General features: G+C 31.1%; 2 protein-coding genes across 7 annotated transcripts; one reads left to right on the forward strand and one right to left on the reverse strand.

Moving 5' to 3' along the window:
• Positions 1-393: 393 nt before the first annotated feature.
• LOC111288450 (PHD finger protein ING1-like) lies at positions 394-4,103 on the forward strand. Of its 4 annotated transcripts, none has more exons than XM_089759785.1 (8): positions 394-592; positions 763-834; positions 1,021-1,208; positions 1,797-1,860; positions 2,002-2,098; positions 2,455-2,614; positions 2,710-2,816; positions 3,749-4,103. In XM_089759785.1, exons 1-8 carry the CDS (start codon positions 565-567, stop codon positions 3,822-3,824), a joined length of 792 nt encoding a protein of 263 aa, XP_089615911.1. In that variant the 5' UTR covers positions 394-564; the 3' UTR covers positions 3,825-4,103. The 4 variants fall into 4 exon arrangements, with proteins under 4 accessions (XP_089615911.1, XP_022735078.1, XP_022735079.1 ...); XM_022879343.2 differs by lacking the exon at positions 3,749-4,103 and adding an exon at positions 3,426-3,742; XM_022879344.2 differs by lacking the exon at positions 3,749-4,103 and adding an exon at positions 3,220-3,390 and having other exon boundaries at positions 395-592.
• A 139-nt stretch (positions 4,104-4,242) lies between these two features.
• On the reverse strand, positions 4,243-8,023 carry LOC111288022 (GATA transcription factor 1-like). Of its 3 annotated transcripts, none has more exons than XM_089759789.1 (4): positions 7,595-8,023; positions 6,211-6,805; positions 4,955-5,124; positions 4,243-4,794 (listed from the first exon to the last, which is right to left on the reverse strand). In XM_089759789.1, exons 1-2 carry the CDS (start codon positions 7,739-7,741, stop codon positions 6,218-6,220), a joined length of 735 nt encoding a protein of 244 aa, XP_089615915.1. In that variant the 5' UTR covers positions 7,742-8,023; the 3' UTR covers positions 4,243-4,794; positions 4,955-5,124; positions 6,211-6,217. The 3 variants fall into 3 exon arrangements, with proteins under 3 accessions (XP_089615915.1, XP_089615914.1, XP_089615913.1); XM_089759788.1 differs by having other exon boundaries at positions 4,955-5,690; positions 7,595-8,022; XM_089759787.1 differs by having other exon boundaries at positions 4,955-6,805.
• Positions 8,024-18,789: the final 10,766 nt, after the last annotated feature.

Raw genomic sequence — 18,789 nt, forward strand, 5'->3', positions numbered from 1 at the left:
ATTTAAAAATTGAAAGACCATTTGAATGAATAATAAAATTAATTTTGATTAGATTAATTATTATAATGATAAAATTAAAATTAATAATAAAATATATATTTAGATAAAAAATAAAGATGATAGTGAAATAAATTATAATAATAAAAAAATTATTAATGTCATTATAATAAAAATTATATATAATAAAACTTTAAATTATTTAATATTTATAAAATTAATAAATAATTAAAAAATATTAAATTAATTTTATATTAAATAATGGTTATAAATAATAATTAAAAAAATTAATAATAAAAAAATAAAAAAAGAATACTAGTTTATTATATAATAAAATATTATTAAATAATTATAAAAAATAATAAATAAAAAAAATTTAAAGGGAATTTTTGGGTTGCATCGAAATTCCAAGCTGACTTTGAAAGGCTTAATATGTCAATAGGAGGATGAAAGTAACCCAATTGCAGGGTTTTAGGGCTTCGAGTCCGTACGTCAGTGGCGGGAAGATAGCAGAGAAATTTCCCATCGAAATTCAACTGCGGAACTCGAAAACCCTAAATTCCTAAAATGTCCTTCATCGATGAATTCCAAGCCGGTAATTTCTCCGTTGTCAATTCTCTTGTTTTCTTTTTCTAAATTAATTTCATTGGGTTCTTATTTCTACCTCTTATATTCTAAACAAAAACCGTAATTATTGATTTTCTGCTATGATAATACATGCTAATTAATTTAATTTTGAAATTGATTTTTATCGAAATTTTATAGATTTGGAATCACTGCCCCATATTCTTCAGAAAAAGTATGCATTGATGCGCGATCTTGACAAAAGTTTACAAGGTATTCCTTTTAAACTTAATTTCTAACTGTTTGGAATTCATTTGAAATTTATAATTTTACTTTGCTAAGAATAAAAAAAAAAAGAGAAGTTCAAACATAGTAAATTCAAAATCAATGAATTAAATGAAATGAAATCCGATTTTCATTCGTCTCGAAATACTACCTTTTGTTGCTTTATATGAACAGAAATTGTAAAGCAAAATGAACAACGATGTGAACAAGAAATAGAGGATACAAAACGAGGCTTGAGGCCTGGAAACATTACAACAGAGACTACACTTATTAGATTCTCAGATGAGGCACTTGATGAACAAAAGCATAGCATTAGGATTGCAGATGAAAAGGTTGCTTTGGCAATTCAGGTGTATGATTTGGTGCGTGGTTTTTCCTCTGAAGTTTGATATTTGATGCGTTCACATATTTATGTGATTCATATGCAATAACTATGACTGAGAAATCCAGTTCAATTTAAATTCTTGGTTTGAATTGTTGCTATTCTAAAGCAGTGTTTTGGTGTAGAATAGTGTAAGTAGACAATGCTGTTAGAATCTTTTAGTATTGGCTACGTTAGGAGAGTGGTGGGAGGGGTTTCTACTATCTTTTAAATGGGTGCATATTTTTGGGGTTAAAACTTAAAAGCTCCAGATATGGTGTTTGCTATATGGTCTCCCTTACATGGACCAGTGACCAAAGACTTGCAAATACGAAATCAACACAATGGATGGTTCTGTTTTTCATGAAGAAAATTTTTTTATCATTCCTTTGTGGAAAACTTTTTGGAAATCTAAGCTGATTGGTTTTGTTTTTAATGTGATTGCTAAACTGATATTAGCATTTTTGTTGATTTATTTCTTTGAAATCCTCCCATTTGCAACTGAAAGAATAATAAGATTTCAATGCTGAATACAACTAGCTTTGCATCCTTATCACTTAAACCCATTTATGATGTAATCATGTTTCAGGTTGATTCACATATTCAGCAACTTGATCAATATTTGAAAAAGTCTGATGAAGAGCTACGGCGTGGTATGTTGCTGATTTTCTACTTCCATCACTGTTTAATATTTCCTTTGTTTGCTTTTAAGCCCTCCACCTTTGTTTCATTTTAAATCTGTAGATTCTGTACTCTGTAATATCATTGGTTTGTACTAATATGGTTTTTGACAGAAAGGGAATATGCTGCTGCTACTACATCGCCTGCTCCAAGTGATGGTACCAGTAAATCTGGAAGGCCTAGTGAAAGTGGTAGAGGAGGGCGTAAAAAGTATGCACGTATTGTACATAAGTTCATTTATGGTTTCTTTGTAGGTTGTTCAATTTCACCCAGTATTGATTCCTGCTTCAGAGAAAGCTCTTTTCTGAATAATAATTAGGTCAATATAGTTTTGACTGGTTTTTCTAAAACTACTTATAACAGTACGAAACAGATTCTATTATCAAGAGAAATGGATTGCCTTTTTTCTTTCTTTAAAGAAAAAGGACTTTGACAAAAGGAGCAGAATTTTTAGTTTGGAAATAATCATGCTGAGAAAAAATATCGAATTCCTTCTATTGCATGCAACATATGTTTCACTATTAAGATAAGATACATGATATCATTTGAACCACATTTATTTGCAGAACACGACTGGCAACAGCATCAGCAGCCACAGCAACAGAAGTGGTGGCAGCAAATCCAACTGGTATGGAATTAGATTTACCAGTGGATCCTAATGAACCCACTTATTGTTTGTGCAACCAAGTCAGCTATGGAGAGATGGTTGCATGTGATAACCCTGATGTATGTAACTAAGTTCTTTATATATTCATATCTGAAACTATTTTCGTTTGCACTCTATTTTTGATTTGATGGAACTCTTTGCTTCTTTTTAACAGTGCAAGATAGAATGGTTCCACTTTGGCTGTGTTGGTCTGAAAGAACAGCCGAAAGGGAAATGGTATTGTTCAGATTGTGCAGCACTGAAAAATCGTCGTAAAGGCAGGTCATAAGAAATTTTTTTTTTCTGTGAAGCTGTGCTAGGGCATTTGGACATCCTTAATGTTTAAGCTAACGTTTTATGGCCACATAATCATGCTGTTAGCATTTTATTTTTCATGCTTAATTCTTTGCATCTGTCTCTTGTTTTAGGAACTTTTGTCTTTACCATTTTAGCTTTGCTATACAGCTATGCTGATACATGTAACCATTTTGTTTAAGAGCAGTTTGCCTGAGATCTTGGCTGTAAATAAATCCTTCTAATTGTTTAGAGTGTTAATTCACATTGAAGCTTTGAAAGTGTAAAATGCTTGTTATTTTTGGTGTTGGTGAATTAAAGTTGTTAACAAACATTGTTGTCTTTAAATAAGTTTTAACACAAACCATCTCTCCTTGGTTTCATGCTGCAGAAATACAATATTGAGGGTTCAAGTATTAAGTTAAGACCTAGGTTTAGAGGGCAACTGTTGGTGGATTGACCAACTTGATGACTTTTTTTTGTCCGTTTTCATAAAATAGACACTGGCCTTTTATGTTTGAGCCAGAAGATTATCTGAATTTTAGAGTTTAGGTGAACCAAGCGTGTTAATTCTCCTTTAACGTTTCTTGCTTTCAGCTGTAACACTAGCATAAGGTTCTGCTTCATCCTGGTTAAATCAACAACCGCTGTAAGATTTCTCACTAGGTTTTATGACTTGGGGGATTGAGTAAGCTGCAATGAAATAGATCCCAATGGATCCAGGAAGAACAGGGCGACCACTTCATGTTTTGATGATGGTTCAAACACAGCCGTCTCTATAACTTAAATCTGATTCGTTTGACTGGCTAACAAGGCTGAGAACTATATGTTGCTAGAGTCAAGTCAATGATTGACACACTAAATAGTTTCCCAAAGGCCACTAGGCCTGCAAGCTCCTGACTAACTTGCTTTGTGTGCAGGGTATATAACCTGTTAAATTCTCTTTTTGTTTTTTTTTACATCAACTTGCAACTTGCTTTGCTTTCCCAAGCTTAAGATATACAGGAAAAGAATCTGAAGAATGTGTCAGGGTCGGACCACTTGGCTGGTACTATCTGCTGGAGTTCTCTTGTTTAACTTCTTCGTCAGCTAATTTTATTTAACTGGCTTTGTCATGCAATGTTCGGTGGAACTTCATGTTTTGATCTTTTCTGTCTTTCCCCCATAACACCGAGAAACAAGGGGGACAAGAACAGTAAAAAATTTCATTGCAAGAGTGTACGTCAGTCAAAGCCAACATCTTAAGGATGGTTATCCTTTTTTTTTTCCCAAAAAGATATGTTCCATTCAAACAACTTCTAGCAACAACCAGAGATTGTTTTGTCCACTGTCACTATATACAATTAATAATTTCAATCACAGTACGAGACAATTCGAAAATATAATTTAAAATTTTAATAAAAATTATATAGAATGAAGTAAAATAAAATAATTTATAATATCTAGAATGTGGACTCAATTTAATTTAGTTTTTCATGTTTTAAACGTTTTCGACACACTATAAACTCAATACAATTACATGAATTATCAAGTGTACCTACAGTGCTATCTTAACTTCGACTGCATAGATGCCTTGCAATTGAAACAATTAGACTTAGAATCAACTAAAACTCTAAGAGCCTTGATATTCTTTTCCTTATGACTTGTGAGGCTTTGAGAGGCGGAGAAACTATAGACCAAGATTCCCAAGATTAGCTCAAGGCAATTTGGACTGGTGTATTTCATGCCACCAATAAGCCAGACAGGCAGGCATTGGTTTTCAGAAGTTGATGCATCTTCCACGTGGGGACGCAGAGAGGATATTCAAACCTTTTGAGTTGGGAGCATTCTAGTTAAAACTTGGCCATGGGCAGCTTGTTCAACTCTTGTGATACAAAGAAAAGCAACTCCACCACCACCTAGATGGGGGAACTCCTTTGCAGCCCCTCTTAAAATTCATCCCTGGACAACTTCGAACTGACTAAACCTGATAGAGTTTTAACTTAAAGTAAAGACCTCATTATTAAATCCAAGAGATTTAATGGATAAAAAGTATGATCAATCAAACCTTAAATTAGAGGAAAAGTGAACATGAACAAGCAAAAATACAATGAAGGTGTATGAGAATTTACTTGAATGATAATTACCTCCACTTTGCCGGTCATATCTAAATCTTTACTGCTGATCTCTTCATGATTTTCAATCACCATATTCAATCTCTTTTAACCAATAAAAAAGAAGACAGACACACATATACCAATGGCAAATTGTCATCACTGCAAATACCGGACATCATTTCTTCCTTCCATATATGTACCTATCCAGAAATTATTTATACACAAAACAACTCAATTCCTTGATATTTCCCATGTGCACAACTTGCATGCTGCCATGTGCAACTGTTACCAGAAGAAGGTTAGAACAAAAGCAAACCAACGTGCATAACATAAAACAAAATAATTCGGGAATCTTAATTGGCTTGATAGTTTCTGGCTGCAATAAATTATTTACAAACAGCTAAACCTTGCAGGCAAAATTTCAAGTCAGTATTCCATCTGTACATTCCATAGATATAAAAAATGAGGCCTATAGCCTCTTTAACACAAAGTCCTTCAATTCATCCTACTTTGAAAAAGAAATTTTTGGTTGCTCTTCACCACAGAGTTCCAACCCCAAAAGCTTGCAACAACAAAGTAAAACACAATGACTTCATGCCAGCACACATTATCTACATACTCCCAAGGAGTTAGGAATGTTCATCCTCATGTTACCAATTCGAGTCAATCATAATGACGAATCCAGCCACGAGTCCTCCTGTAATCACTGAATTGATAATTTATGCACCAAAAATCCAGGACCATGTACAAAATTTCACCAGCCATCCTGGAGGAAGAATCATTGCATGGAGAAAACATATGAAGCTATAAGAAATTAAAATGCAATTCTGCAGATTGCAGCCACAATATACACCAGAGTACAGTTCAATGTTTTTAGCATATTTGATACATTCATGAAAATAAAGTATTACAGCCTTGGAAGCTAGGGCCAACCAATAGCAGATCTCCTACTACTCATAACAAATAAGTTAGCTAAAAATAATCAAACATGAGCACATTGCAACCCAAATACAGAAATCAACCAAGACCCTCATTCTTGCAATCCACATTTTGACCAAAACCAAAAACCAAAATGATTCAAGAATTGGACAAAATCCAATTAGACACTTCCTTTTTTCTAGTATTAGGATAACCCAACCAACCAACCAAAACACGATAGAGTCAAAGTTTCCCTAATGGATTCTCAACTCCATCAAAAACAAAAATAAAAATAGTAACTACACTAACTTAAAGATTAAGCAAAAAAAAAAAAAAAAAAAAAGAGAGAAAGGCAGTGCTCATCTCACCAGAACACTACCCTTTATCCGTAGGCTTCATTTCAGTAAATTCAAACTGCTTCTGCCTCCTCCTCTCCAATATCTTAATGTGAGAATTTGAGTGCAACTCAGTCGAAAAAGTAGGGCTTCTTGCTGGACGATACTCAGGTACCAAACGCCCGGACCTATACCTCACACCACAAGCATTGCAAAGCGTATTAGGCCCAAGTGGGCCTGCCCTCCATTGCGGTGTCTTTTCTGCCCCACAATGCTGGCATTTCCTTCCTAAGGTCCTCGAACCAGCCCCCTTCGCAACAGCATTCGCATTCTTCACATTCCACTGAACCCTCCAGCTGTTCTCCCGGTCCCTCAAGTCCCTACATTTACGGAGACGCTTGGACCGCGCTTTTACAGGCACTTTAACGTTCCCACAACAATAAATTACATTGTTTCCGTTGGTTAAGGCTGTGCTGCCCGAACTGTTGCTGCTGTTTTTGCTGTTATCCAGTACTGGCACCGGGCTCTGTTGCTTTGCCGCAGTCCCTAAAATATCACCCGTAGATGCTTCCACAGCTGGACATGCATCCTTGTTTGATAACCATTCTACTTCTTCCTCTGCAACTTCCTGCAAATCGTAATAAAGAAAAAAAATGAACTCATCCTTAACTCAGTCGACTCGAACGAGTTAATCTTTCATCAAATGCTTCCTTTTACTATTTTTCTTAATATTTTGGGGCACTTGAGATTCGAGCAGTGGAAATACAAATGTAGGTCTCATTGAATTCTTTTGCGACAAGAATGAAGGTTGGACAAAATTGACTTTTCGTAGTAGGTAGAGTTATTAAAAAATAATAATAATAAAGGAATGCTCATTTAATTTTTTATTTATTTTTATTAAATAATAATAAGTGAAAATGGAAATTTCACTAGACATTTATTAGTACAGCTCTAAGCCTGGTGGGCAACTCACGTTGACAATGCATTCGCCCTTTGAAATATTATAATACCGACACCACCCTCGACAAGATGTCCATATTACACTGTCTTATCCAATAATGTGAATGAATATGATGGATAAATTTGTCCGGATAAAAATATCGTAGGGCCAATCAATGAGAGGCACGCAAGGATCGCCTTCCACTAAGCCATCCGTTTCGGAAAAAATAAATTAAAATAATCATGTGACGAAGTGATGACTCGGAGCAATCGCCCGAGTTCGACTCAAGCCAAACGCTCCCTAACCGATTGGACCGAGTCCCCCTTCCTTTCTAGTTTCCCCATCCTCCGACAACCTACCAAACAGTAAAGACTCGGCCGAGTTAGAACCGAACTCGGCCTCTTTCAGCCCCTCCAAAAAAAAACCCAAAAAATTTATTTAAAAATAAGCCATAAATCCATGAAAGAAATAACTTACAGGAAAAGAACGCTTAGGGTTAAGAGAAGAAGAAGAATTAAGATTTGACAACTTCTTTTTGGTTTCTTCATCTTCAGCTTCTTCTCCGACGTCGGAGCCAAAGTTCAGTAACTTGTTAAAACAAGCCGCCGTGTCTAAAGCTTCCATTTCTGACCAAAAACCCAACCTTCTCAAAGAAAATGATTTTACTGTTTTCTTTTTTTCAGACAAAGGAAAAGAATCGAAGAACAAGTTTGTTTGTTTGTTTGTTTAGTGGGAAAAAATGAGGGGAGGTCGATTTTTAGGGTTCTTTAATTTTTATTTTGTTTCTTTTTTCAGTTTTTTCTTTTTAAATTTTTCTTTTTTCATATGGTATGCTGGTCAGTAAATCTTGTCCACATCCTTTCAGTATAATTATAGGGCTATGATTGTAAATATAGAGAAATATTGAGGTATTATTATTGGAAATAACTTGATTTTTTTCTTTTTGCTTTTATTGCTTTCTCGGTTGAAGAGTTCAACTAACAAATAAGGGAATGGGCCGGATCGAACACTCAACGGCCTGCCCTGACTAGCCGGACGGCTTTAACCATGAGCTCCAATTTCCTACATAATTGAGCCAATGAGATTGTGACACGTAGTTTAGTGGCGGGGGCATTTTTTATTTTTTTTTTCCTCCGACACCGCACGTGGCGCCGATGATCTTGTGCGTTACAATGCACAAAAATTAAGCAGGAGATTGAAAGATGGATTTGCTCCAGGAAATGGGGCCCACTTGGCATGATGTTTTTGTAATTTGGAATGTGGGGGGTCCAACACCGAAATTTCCATTTTACCCGTTAGGTCCCCTAATTAATCACGCATAGGAGTTTATGTTGGGCTGGGCTGACCGCTTTAAGGTCTCGGGCGGATATTTATTACCAAATTATCAGATTGATTGTAAAAATTTAAAAATCAATTTAATTTATAAAAAAATGAATCGATCTATATTAATGGGAGGAAAATCAAAATTAACGGAATTGACTTAAGTAAAATCAATTATGCCAAAATTGATAGATAAAATAATCTTTAAAAGGTCTGTATCTTTAATTATGAATAAATCCATTAACTTAACACAATGCCAAATGAGAAACAAAATATGGGATAACCAAGAGAGGAATCATTGGGGATTTGTTATGTTAGGTTGTATCAAAAGTAAAAAATATCCATGCCTAAAACATAAACATCCATGAATCGAAGCGAACCTTATAATAAAATTTATCCCCTTTGCAACAACCCAATGCATTACATTTATTTTTATTATATTAAAAAAACAAAATTTTAATACAAGTAAAGGAGAAGAAAAAGATCTAACTCGAGAATAATTAGGCCTTGCAATGCATTACATTTAACAACTTGAGAATAATTCCCTTCGTTACACTTGCCTACGGGACAATATAAAAGTCCACAGCAATTTACAGAAGCAGCCAAATGTTATTCAATGCATCAATTATGGTAAGAAAATCATACTACTTAAATAGTTAAGAAAACTAAGCACAAACTTATTAGGCACACAATAAGCAGTGTCACCTTTTCCAGCATTCTTGAAAGAGTTTAATGATGCTCTAGGCTAAAGTTTTAGTTTCCAAGGAACAAGAAAATCCAGCCTCTCGAGAGACAAATAAAACCAACCAAAGAAAATTACGCCAAAATTTGTAGAAATTATAAACAAAATATAAAGATAAGAGATCAGAACCCTTACCTTGAGTTGATGGATCAGATTGCCCAGGATTGAGTCCCAAAAAAGCCAACAAACCGCTTGTGACTGTGACATGAGAGATCTTGAGAGAGTGAGAGCTCGAGAGATTTCTGTGACTTGTGAAGATTGAGGATAGCTGGAGTCGAGTCTGGTTTGGAGAGAGGCGGGAAGAGAAATAGAATGGGTGTGAATGAGGGAGATGTCGAAATCAGTTTTAAGGAAATAGAATCGATTTTCTCGATCAGTTTGGTTGACAGAGTTTAAACTCGAGAATCGACTGCCTAAACCGTTTAAACCGCAATCCAAACCGAATTGTCCACGTTACCTGAATTAACCAACCCGACTTACTTCAAAACTTCTATTTCGCAGGGTTTTCAGTTGAATCCGAATTTTGCTCGGTTCTAAGTAAAATATATAATATGATATTTTAATTTAAAAAAATTTTAATATGATTTTTAAATTATAAATTTTTAATTAATATGATATTTAAAATATTATTTATTTTTTTATGAATTATTATTTAAAACTAATTAAGTAAATGTTATATTAATTAATAAATTAATAATTTATATATTATATAAAAAATTTTAAAATTTAAATATTATTTTATATAGTTTAATATATTTAAAAAATTATTTATAATATTAATTTTTTATTTTATAATATTTTGTTAATATAATTCGTATTTCACATCAAATTAATTGAGTTATATAGGGATCTTATATATTTTATTTTATTGCTAGGAAAGTGATAAATATATGGAAGAATGAAATATTAAAAGAGCAGTTACCAAAGGCATTCATGGATTATACAATTTATAGTGAAAAATAGAAAATTATACTGATATATTACTTGAATAATAATACATCAAGAGTTAAATTTTGTAATCCAATGATAATATCAATCTTACTTCAAAGATCTATCCTAAATATTGAAAAACACACAAATTTGTTACAAAAACATTACCATAAAAATGTTTAAGAGTAAAGCTTCAGGGGATTACCCTAAGATAAAAATTAAAAAAAAAATAAAAAAAAATAAAAAAAAATTAAGAATCTTTGTTATTTATAAAAAAAGAAAAAAAATGCTCAATACCTTTTTTTTTTTTTAGTACACAACACATATGTACAACACCCACTGTTAAAATTTAAAAGTAAAATATGGCTTTCACCTAGGATAATAGTCTTTTATAGAAAGAGAAACTTCTTTGCTATTGAAGATATCATGCAATTAAATCCATTGAATACCTATTTTCATGACAATATCTTATTGAAGGGGTTGCCTTTTGAAGTAAGGTGTCAATGAACATTTTTAAATATTGAAAAATAAAAAAAATTTTAAAAAGTTATCTTGGGCACTTTTACATTAACAAAATTAATAAATATATTAACAGTTATATATAAATATTATAAGTAAACAATAAAAAAATCTTAAATTTGTCACTATCGTGTTATTGGAATAAAAGATTGTATTTGTTATACTAAGAAGAAGTGGAAGACATTAATTTCCTTAGATAAAAATAAAGTTAAAAATAGAACAAAAAGTTTTAAAGTTTCTTAATTATTGCAAGCATAGTTAGAGCATACTATCAACAAAGAGAAAGAATCATTACGTTGAAAATGACTAGATTGTAACGTATGCATCATAGATTTAGTCTACTAGATCTTTTCATGTTCTTATCAAAAGCAATATCAATTTTATTTAATGTAAAATAAATAAAAAAGAAAAAGCGATGTTAAGATCAACATTCTTAGTTTACTTATCTATGCTTATTGCTCCAATTCAATTAGGAAAATGATGTAGACATGTTGAAACCTAGGGGTAAAATAGTAATTTTAAATTTAAAAAAATATCTCAAGAACTTAGGGAGATTTTGGTGTTTTGACCACCGATCTAGGGTATTTTTGTCATTTTGCCAAGCTAATGTGGTTTGATCATTACTAGAGAGGTGCACAGTCGAGATTTTTGAATTTACACCTCCCGTGCTACTAATGTGGATTCTAACCTCGCTTTATGTGCATTCAGATAGGCATGCTCACATGACATTCCATTATTGGTCCACTAAGATCCATATTGGCCTAGCCTATTTTAGGTCAAATCACGCTAGCCGCATTAGTTCAAGTATAAATACCTCACATTCTCTCATAAGTAACTGAAGCCACTCACTCTAGTTTTCCCCCATTCTTTCTTTCTTTTATTTTTCATTGACTTGAGCGTCGGAGCATCAAGGTCGGAGCCACCTTTGAAGTTTGTTCTTGCCTTTTACTTTTTTTTGTGCTAGGTGCATGTCTTTGGTTTGATTTTTGCTCAAATATTTTGGTTTGTCAAGTAGAGGGGCATTTATCAGAATAACACCATGAATGAAAGTTGTTGAGGAAAGAAAGCTAATGATGGCTGTCAAAGCTTCATGAACAACATCAATCAACCTCAAACACAATTTTTGCCTATGGTAGAGCAATTCAATACACTGATCACTCAACTCTAAAACCTCACAAACCTATTACAAAATAGTTTAACGCCTTCACTCTTGAAAAACCTTTTACTAACCTTTAAAAACCTACCTCAAACCTAGATAACCATAATTAATCAAGGCAACGATGCCACCAAAACCCACTCCCTAATGAAGTAAACTACCTATTCTAGGCAAATAAGGTAGACTAAATAACTTGTTATTCCAACAAATGAATCACTAGAAATAAAGGGTTAAAGGTGCACATAAAAGTTTTGAAGAAACAAAAGAACAAGATGATTGCTGTTTTTTTTTATAACCTACAAGTGCATAGATCAAATAATAAATGAAAGTATTCTAGCATTGTTTTCTTAGGAATTATAGATTGAAATATTAGGTTACTCTTCAAGTAAAAAATTGAAAGCCTAAGATCTTATATCTAAACAATTAAAAATTTAGGGTTGTTTACAGAAGTAAAAAAAAAAAAGATTAAAAACAATGTGTAGGCTTAGATCTCACTTAACCAGCTATCATTGGTAAGCTAAAGATAAAAGCCAAAATAAGATCTTAAAAGAAATAAGAATTAAAGACTTGAAAAATAAAGAAAGCTTGAGAATGCCAATTGCTTTTTGTAGTCTTGAAATAACATGAAAGGAAAACTTATAAATCATGAAAGAGAGTGATGGCTGAATTTTGTAAAAAGTAAACTAGTGCTTGAATCATACTTGTAAATAAAAATAATGCTTGTCGAAATTAAGAAAAGAAAATAAGATTTGAAATCTAAAAGCAATGCAAAAAAGATATTGAAAAAAAATACTTCTTTGATTTAGAAAGAGAATTGTAAAGAACAAAAGCTTTGTTATTGGCAAATTTGTCACCTAAACTAATAACTCAACTAAAGAAATAAAAGAGCTAAAACTAAAAACTAAAAAAGAGAAGAGAAGTGAGGAATGAGATAATGAAATAGAGTGAATGTCCTCTTTATTTATAGTAAAAGGTTCAACTAAAAGGGCAAGGATTACAAAATTTTGGTTTAAATTCCAATACTAGGTGATAAGCTTGATCTTTATCTTTCAAAGAGATATGACTAAATGTGACTTTTCTTCCTTAACTATGCTTGCTTAAATATGACTTTGAAAATGCATTCTTGGCCTTTCATCTTGTCTTAAAGTAATCTTGATCAATATCCTTTCCTTAGATTCAGCTAGGATGGATTTCAAGAGCAAGAATTTAAATTTCATCCAATTCTTAGAGAGATAAGGTTTTCTTCCAAGTAAAATTCTTTAAAGCTAAGTCAAGTGTCATGATGGACTTCAATCTCTTTCTGGCCAAATTTATCTAGTCTTTATTATGGTGAAAATTGCATGAAGGCTTTATTGGATGGAGTTTTGGCCAAATAAAATAATGTTTGGAGAGTCCATGATCTTGTAAATTAAGCTTCTTTTTTGCATAGATGAATGGGTAGAGCCCTTATGCAAATACAATTTCTTCGTGGCTAAGCTAAAGAGTTATGCTTGGATCAAGCTTTTTTTTGACAGAATATGATGGAGTCTAAGTGAGCTTGGATTTGTATACAATTTTTCTTAGAATAAAGATGGTCGAATACATCATGAGAGAGTGCTTACGCAAGTGAAACTCTATGAGTGAATGAATGTGGATTAAGTTGGTTCAGCTATGAGTTTTCAAGATTGGGACAAAATTGCTCCTTGCATGCATGGATTGCATGAAAAATGATATCCATGAGCTTGAAACCCTAAAATCATGACAATAACATAAAAAAACTAAAAAAAACCCCAAAATTTAAAATTTAGCACCATTTTTAGCATCTAAAAATATTATATAATTAGGTGCTATCACATTCCCATACTTAAATCTTTGTTTGTCCTTAAGTAATATCTCAAATCAACAAAACTAAAGGACATTATACCTACTCATAAATTGAAAAATTAAATAAATTTTCTATTATGTACTATTGTATAATACAAAGCTAACTATAAACATAGTCATAAGAATTTCCTTTAAAAGCAAGCTCTCACTATCTTATGCTTTTTACACATATACATCTACTCAATTTTTAATTCATGCATACAACTTAAGTAAAAAGAAAGTAAAATATTTCATCACATTTTAATTTAAATATATAATAGACTTCATTTGTTCACTTTCCCAATCCCTCTTCATTAATGTTAGAATTACATATTTGACTCAAGATAAAAAATTCTTTTAGGTTTGTAATGTAAGGCTAGGGTCAAGGTAGGAGAAAGAAAATTTTAGGGTTAAAAACCCTAACCTTACTTTCTTTGAATTTCTTGGACTTTGAATAAGTGGAAGCATTTTTTGAAACTTTGACTTGTGAGGCATTACTTTATTCTTTTATTCACAGCATTATTTTTTGAAAAAAATAAATCAACCATTTTACTTTTCTTAAGCTTTGCCTTTGCTTTTGCTATTTTCTTTTTTTCATTTATTCTTTGTGCCTCCTTTCCTTCCAAAATCATAAACATATCGATACACAAGTAAGTACAATAGGTCAGGTAAAATGACAAAAAGGATAATAATAATAAATGAAAAAGCTTACTGACATATTATGTGGCTAAATAAATAAAAAAAGAAAAAATATATTAAACTCAAAGTAAAGGTACTAGGGATGCTTCATAACATGATAGGTTTAAAAAAGGCTCAAACGATTTAATAAACTACTTAGATCATTTCTTGAGTCAAAATATAGTCTAAGATTTTACCTTAAGAGTTAAGTATATGAATTCTAAAATACTTATTCATATCTTCAAATCTCATGCAAATCCACATCTTACAAGCTTTTACAAAAATCATAACATTTCATATAAAAAGAATAGAAACATATGCATAATAATCATATCCAAAGAGAAAATGGTTAAGAATTCTTTTTCAAGTTCCACTACATTAATAATTAAACTTTATATCATATTTTAGTTATTTTTGAAAAATGTATGTAACTTCAACTAGGTGAGCATTATAATGAAATTTTAGTATGTCAATTTGGTTTGAAAGCAAAAATGGGATCACAATTTTCAAATATCTTTTAAGTTTAAAAAACACCTTTTTCCTCTCATACTTAAATTCAACAATATATCAAAACATAAAATAAAGGAAAAGAAAAATATACTCCTTAAATTTACTTCAAGGCCAAATATCCATGAGGCATCATCCTTACTTCACTTTATCCTTAAAAACAAAACAACTCAAATAAAAACATTAAAATATACCTATCTTAAAATATAAGGAAAATATAAACCATTAAAGTAAAACTTGGGTTACCTTTCAAGCAGTGCCAATTTTGGTCAAGCTTAACATACCTAAATCTATGGTTCATCTTGTCCATTCAGGAAAGAATTTACCTTGTTACCTCCTTATTTAAGAAATAACATAAACAGACTTGGCCTTGGGAGGTGTACCGACTCACTTAGCAGGAATAACATAAAAAAAAGCTTGAGTTTCTTATTAGTTTAACATGGTTGGAGCTAGGGGTTGCCAAATGGTTTTAACTCATAAGGTTGGGAGGTTTATCTATTAGTTTAGACTCTCTATGGTTTTTTTTCACCTTGATTGTATTTATATCATATTTTTCTCTATTTACACCATCCCTTTCAGTCACAAATTATAACTTTTTATTTTTAAATCTAAGGGTTTTTAAATCTAAGGGTAAGGCTAGAGTTGTAGACATTTATTAATGCTCTAGTAGTCTATAAGAAAGGTTTTTCTAATAGTAATAGGGCCTCATCATTCTTTATGTTTAAAATAGCAAAATCCATAAGGAAAACATGTTTAACAACTTTTATAAGCACATTTTTCAATCTCCTTTATAGTAACTTGAAAGATTGGTCAGCAAACTTTAGGTTGTATTTTGCAAGCTTTAGTTCTCCACATCCTAGCTACATAAAAATATTCATAGACATTAATCTATACTAGAACCAAGATCACATAAAGCATCATAAAATTTTAAATGTCCAATTTTGTAAGGAATAGTAAAACTTCCTAGATCTTTTTTTTTTCTAGGTAGAGTTGTTGAAGTTCAGGATTGCATTCTTTCAAAAAAATGACTTCTTTCAACTCTTTAAGCAATTTCTTTATAATAGGCCTTGGGGTAGGTGGCGTTATGTTAAAGCATTGTCTATACATTCTGGTAGTCATTCTAGGTTTTTGTTACACTTTCTCTTGGGCTTTTTCCCTTTCATCTTGTGCTTCTTCCTCTTATGGGTCTTCTTATTGGATATCCCCTTCTTAAAATATTTCATTTTAAGTTGTTTCTTTTTGCTAAGGCTGAATGCTTTCTAATAATGCTCTTCTTACTTATAATAGCATTTGTTTTCTTCAGTAGACCTTTCTATGTGTTCTTCAGAATCTTTTTCATATTCTATTTCAACAATTTTTTTTTTATGATCTTCTTCAATATTTTCAAAGGCCTCGAATACCATGAGGTCAAAACCTTTAAGAATTTTTCTTCCAAATCTCAAAAGTTTTTCATGTTATAATATGTATTCTTTTCCTATAAAATCTATTTTAGGTTATCTCATAAAATTAGAGAGGTTAACCACCATAGGTTTATCCACGAAATCATTCTTCTTATTAGAATCTTTCATCCTATCATTTACTAAAGAATATACAATATTACATCTTTCATTTCCTTGTTTTTTAAGGTTAGATTTAGTATTGCTAGGTAAGGTACATACATGATGGTTGGCTATGACTTGGGTGAGTTGGCCTATTTGATTTTTTAGGTTCTTGATTGTTGTAGCTTGGCTTTAAATGTTTGCATTGATAGCTTGTGTCAACTAGGTCAACATATCCTTAAAATTAAGTATTTTTTCTTAATTTAGGTTATAAGTTGGTGGATTAGGACAGTAGTTATTGTTTTGGTTGTTGGTGGGTTGGTGGTTTGATTGGTTCCAAGAGAAATTTGGATAGTTTTGCCATCTAGGGTCATAGGTATTGCTATAAAGATTATTGTTTAACTTGGCTTGTTAGATGTATTGGATTGGTTCTACCTTAAATTGGCATCTTTCACTAGAATAGGGACCTTCACATATATCACATGATATAAAAAAGGTTTTAGATAGCATTCCAGTGGTGGGCTTGGAGTTGTTTTCCTAACGCTTTAATATTTTTTAGTGCGGGCGGCTAATTGGGAATTGATGGAGGTAATAGCATTAATCTTCTATCCCCTACTAGTAGTTGTTAGCAGCTATCTTTTCAGTAAGCTCATTTGCTTCCTTATGAGTCTTGCTTATTATTACGCTTTTAACAGCTAAGTTTAAAGTGGTTCTCATGGGTGGTGCGAGACCATTGTAAAAGACCATTGCTTCATCATAAGTCTTGCTCATTATTACCCTTTCAGTAGCTTCTTAAATTGTTCTCATTCATCATATAATGTTTCACCATCTGCTTACAGAAATGTGTGTCATAACATATTGATTCAAAGACTCGATCGCTTAACGTAAAAATTTAATATCGTGATAAACACAAAGAGTCGCTACTAATATTTTTTAGGATATGATTGGTCACTCAAAAAATTTATCATTTTAATAAAACAATTAAATAGGCTTAAAGTTTATTAAAAAGTTAGTTTTTGTCAACAAAAACAGGATTAGGTTTGTGAGTCGGTTGCACGTGGGGAATAATTAGCATCCTCACAGTGCCCACAAAATTGGTACCAATTAATTATGCACTATTTATAATTTTCAACAAAAAATTTTTTTATATGAAATTTAATTATAATTTCCTTTATTTTTAAGAAATAAAATTAGTTAAAAAAACTTTATTTATGAATATTATGAAAATATTTAAATTAAAGAAATACTTTCAAAATCTCTAACATAAAGGCAAAACTCAAAAATTGTCTTTTAATATGAGATTTGTCGTAACATTCCTTTAAAAATAATAAAATAACATTATTTGTAAATAATAATCATTGATGACACTCCAAAATCTAGGTAGAGTACTAATAATTAAATTTTATGGAATGCTATTTTGATTTTATTTGTTTAAAACTAGTTTTTTTAATAACTTTTTATGCAATAAAAAGAAGAAAATGATATAATTAATATTAATCATCAATAATTAGAATGAACATATATATATATATATGCATTATAAATGTACACATCAATCTAAAAATAAAATATATGCAAATGATAACAAATTACGAATTTAAGAATCGAGTTTTTAAATATAAAGAGATCACTTAAACTCCTCAACTTCTAGGCAGAGCTTATGTGTAACTATTTATATTTAAAATCTCATTTTATTATTTTTTATTTTTATTATTAAAATTTTTATTTTAAGTTACGAAAACATATGAAAATTCTTTAATAAATAAAATTTCATTAATATCCCATTATCTAGGCACATTTGAGAATACATTATTTCATAAAAAAATTTTATACAAATCCTTAAAAATTTAATATGATTTGGGGTTTTAGGTATGTTTAGGGTTGTAAAGTTTAATTTAAGGGTTCGACTAAGGCCTAGGGATTCAGGTTCCATCAGGATTTAGGGTTTCAAGTTTCACTTAAAGTTTCTGTTTTTAAGGTTTCATTTAAGGTTTTAATTTTAGGGTTTCATTTAGGATTTTAATTTTAGGGATATAATTTTAGAGTTTCACTTTAGGGTTTTAATTTTAGGGTTTCACTTTAAGGTTTCAGTTTTAGGATTTTTAAAAGTTTACAAACCTTTTTAAAAAGTTTCAACATCTATATAAACTTTTAGAGTAAGCTCGCTTTTTTATGATTTCAAAAAATTAATTCTTATATATTTTTTCACTGCAAGCTTGTTTTATATAAGTTTTTCTAAAAAATGAATCTTTATATTTTTATCTTATTTCCCTTTTCATTAAAAATTTTTTTATTATTATAATTTATTAATCTTTTATTAATTTATTTTTTAATATTTAATAAATATGCAATATTTCGGCAGAATTATTAATTTTTAAAACATGATTTTCAATTTCCTCTAACATTTAGGTAGGAATTTTTTAAAATTTTATTATTATTT

This window comes from Durio zibethinus, chromosome 4, assembly GCF_047325235.1.
Source record: "Durio zibethinus cultivar Kanyao isolate XHJ-2024 chromosome 4, ASM4732523v1, whole genome shotgun sequence".
Classification (NCBI taxonomy): Eukaryota; Viridiplantae; Streptophyta; class Magnoliopsida; order Malvales; family Malvaceae; genus Durio; species Durio zibethinus.

Bases quoted from the DNA above. Each gene is read 5' to 3' on its own strand.
- LOC111288450 (XM_022879343.2), top strand. From the start codon at position 565: ATGTCCTTCATCGATGAATTCCAAGCCG. The intron at 1,209-1,796 runs GTGCGTGGTTTT...ATCATGTTTCAG, and splicing joins CAATTCAGGTGTATGATTTG to GTTGATTCACATATTCAGCA. The intron at 2,099-2,454 runs GTATGCACGTAT...ATTTATTTGCAG, and splicing joins GGTAGAGGAGGGCGTAAAAA to AACACGACTGGCAACAGCAT.
- LOC111288022 (XM_089759789.1), bottom strand. From the start codon at position 7,741: ATGGAAGCTTTAGACACGGCGGCTTGTTTTAACAAGTTACTGAACTTT. The intron at 6,806-7,594 runs GTAAGTTATTTC...TACGATTTGCAG, and splicing joins ACCCTAAGCGTTCTTTTCCT to GAAGTTGCAGAGGAAGAAGT.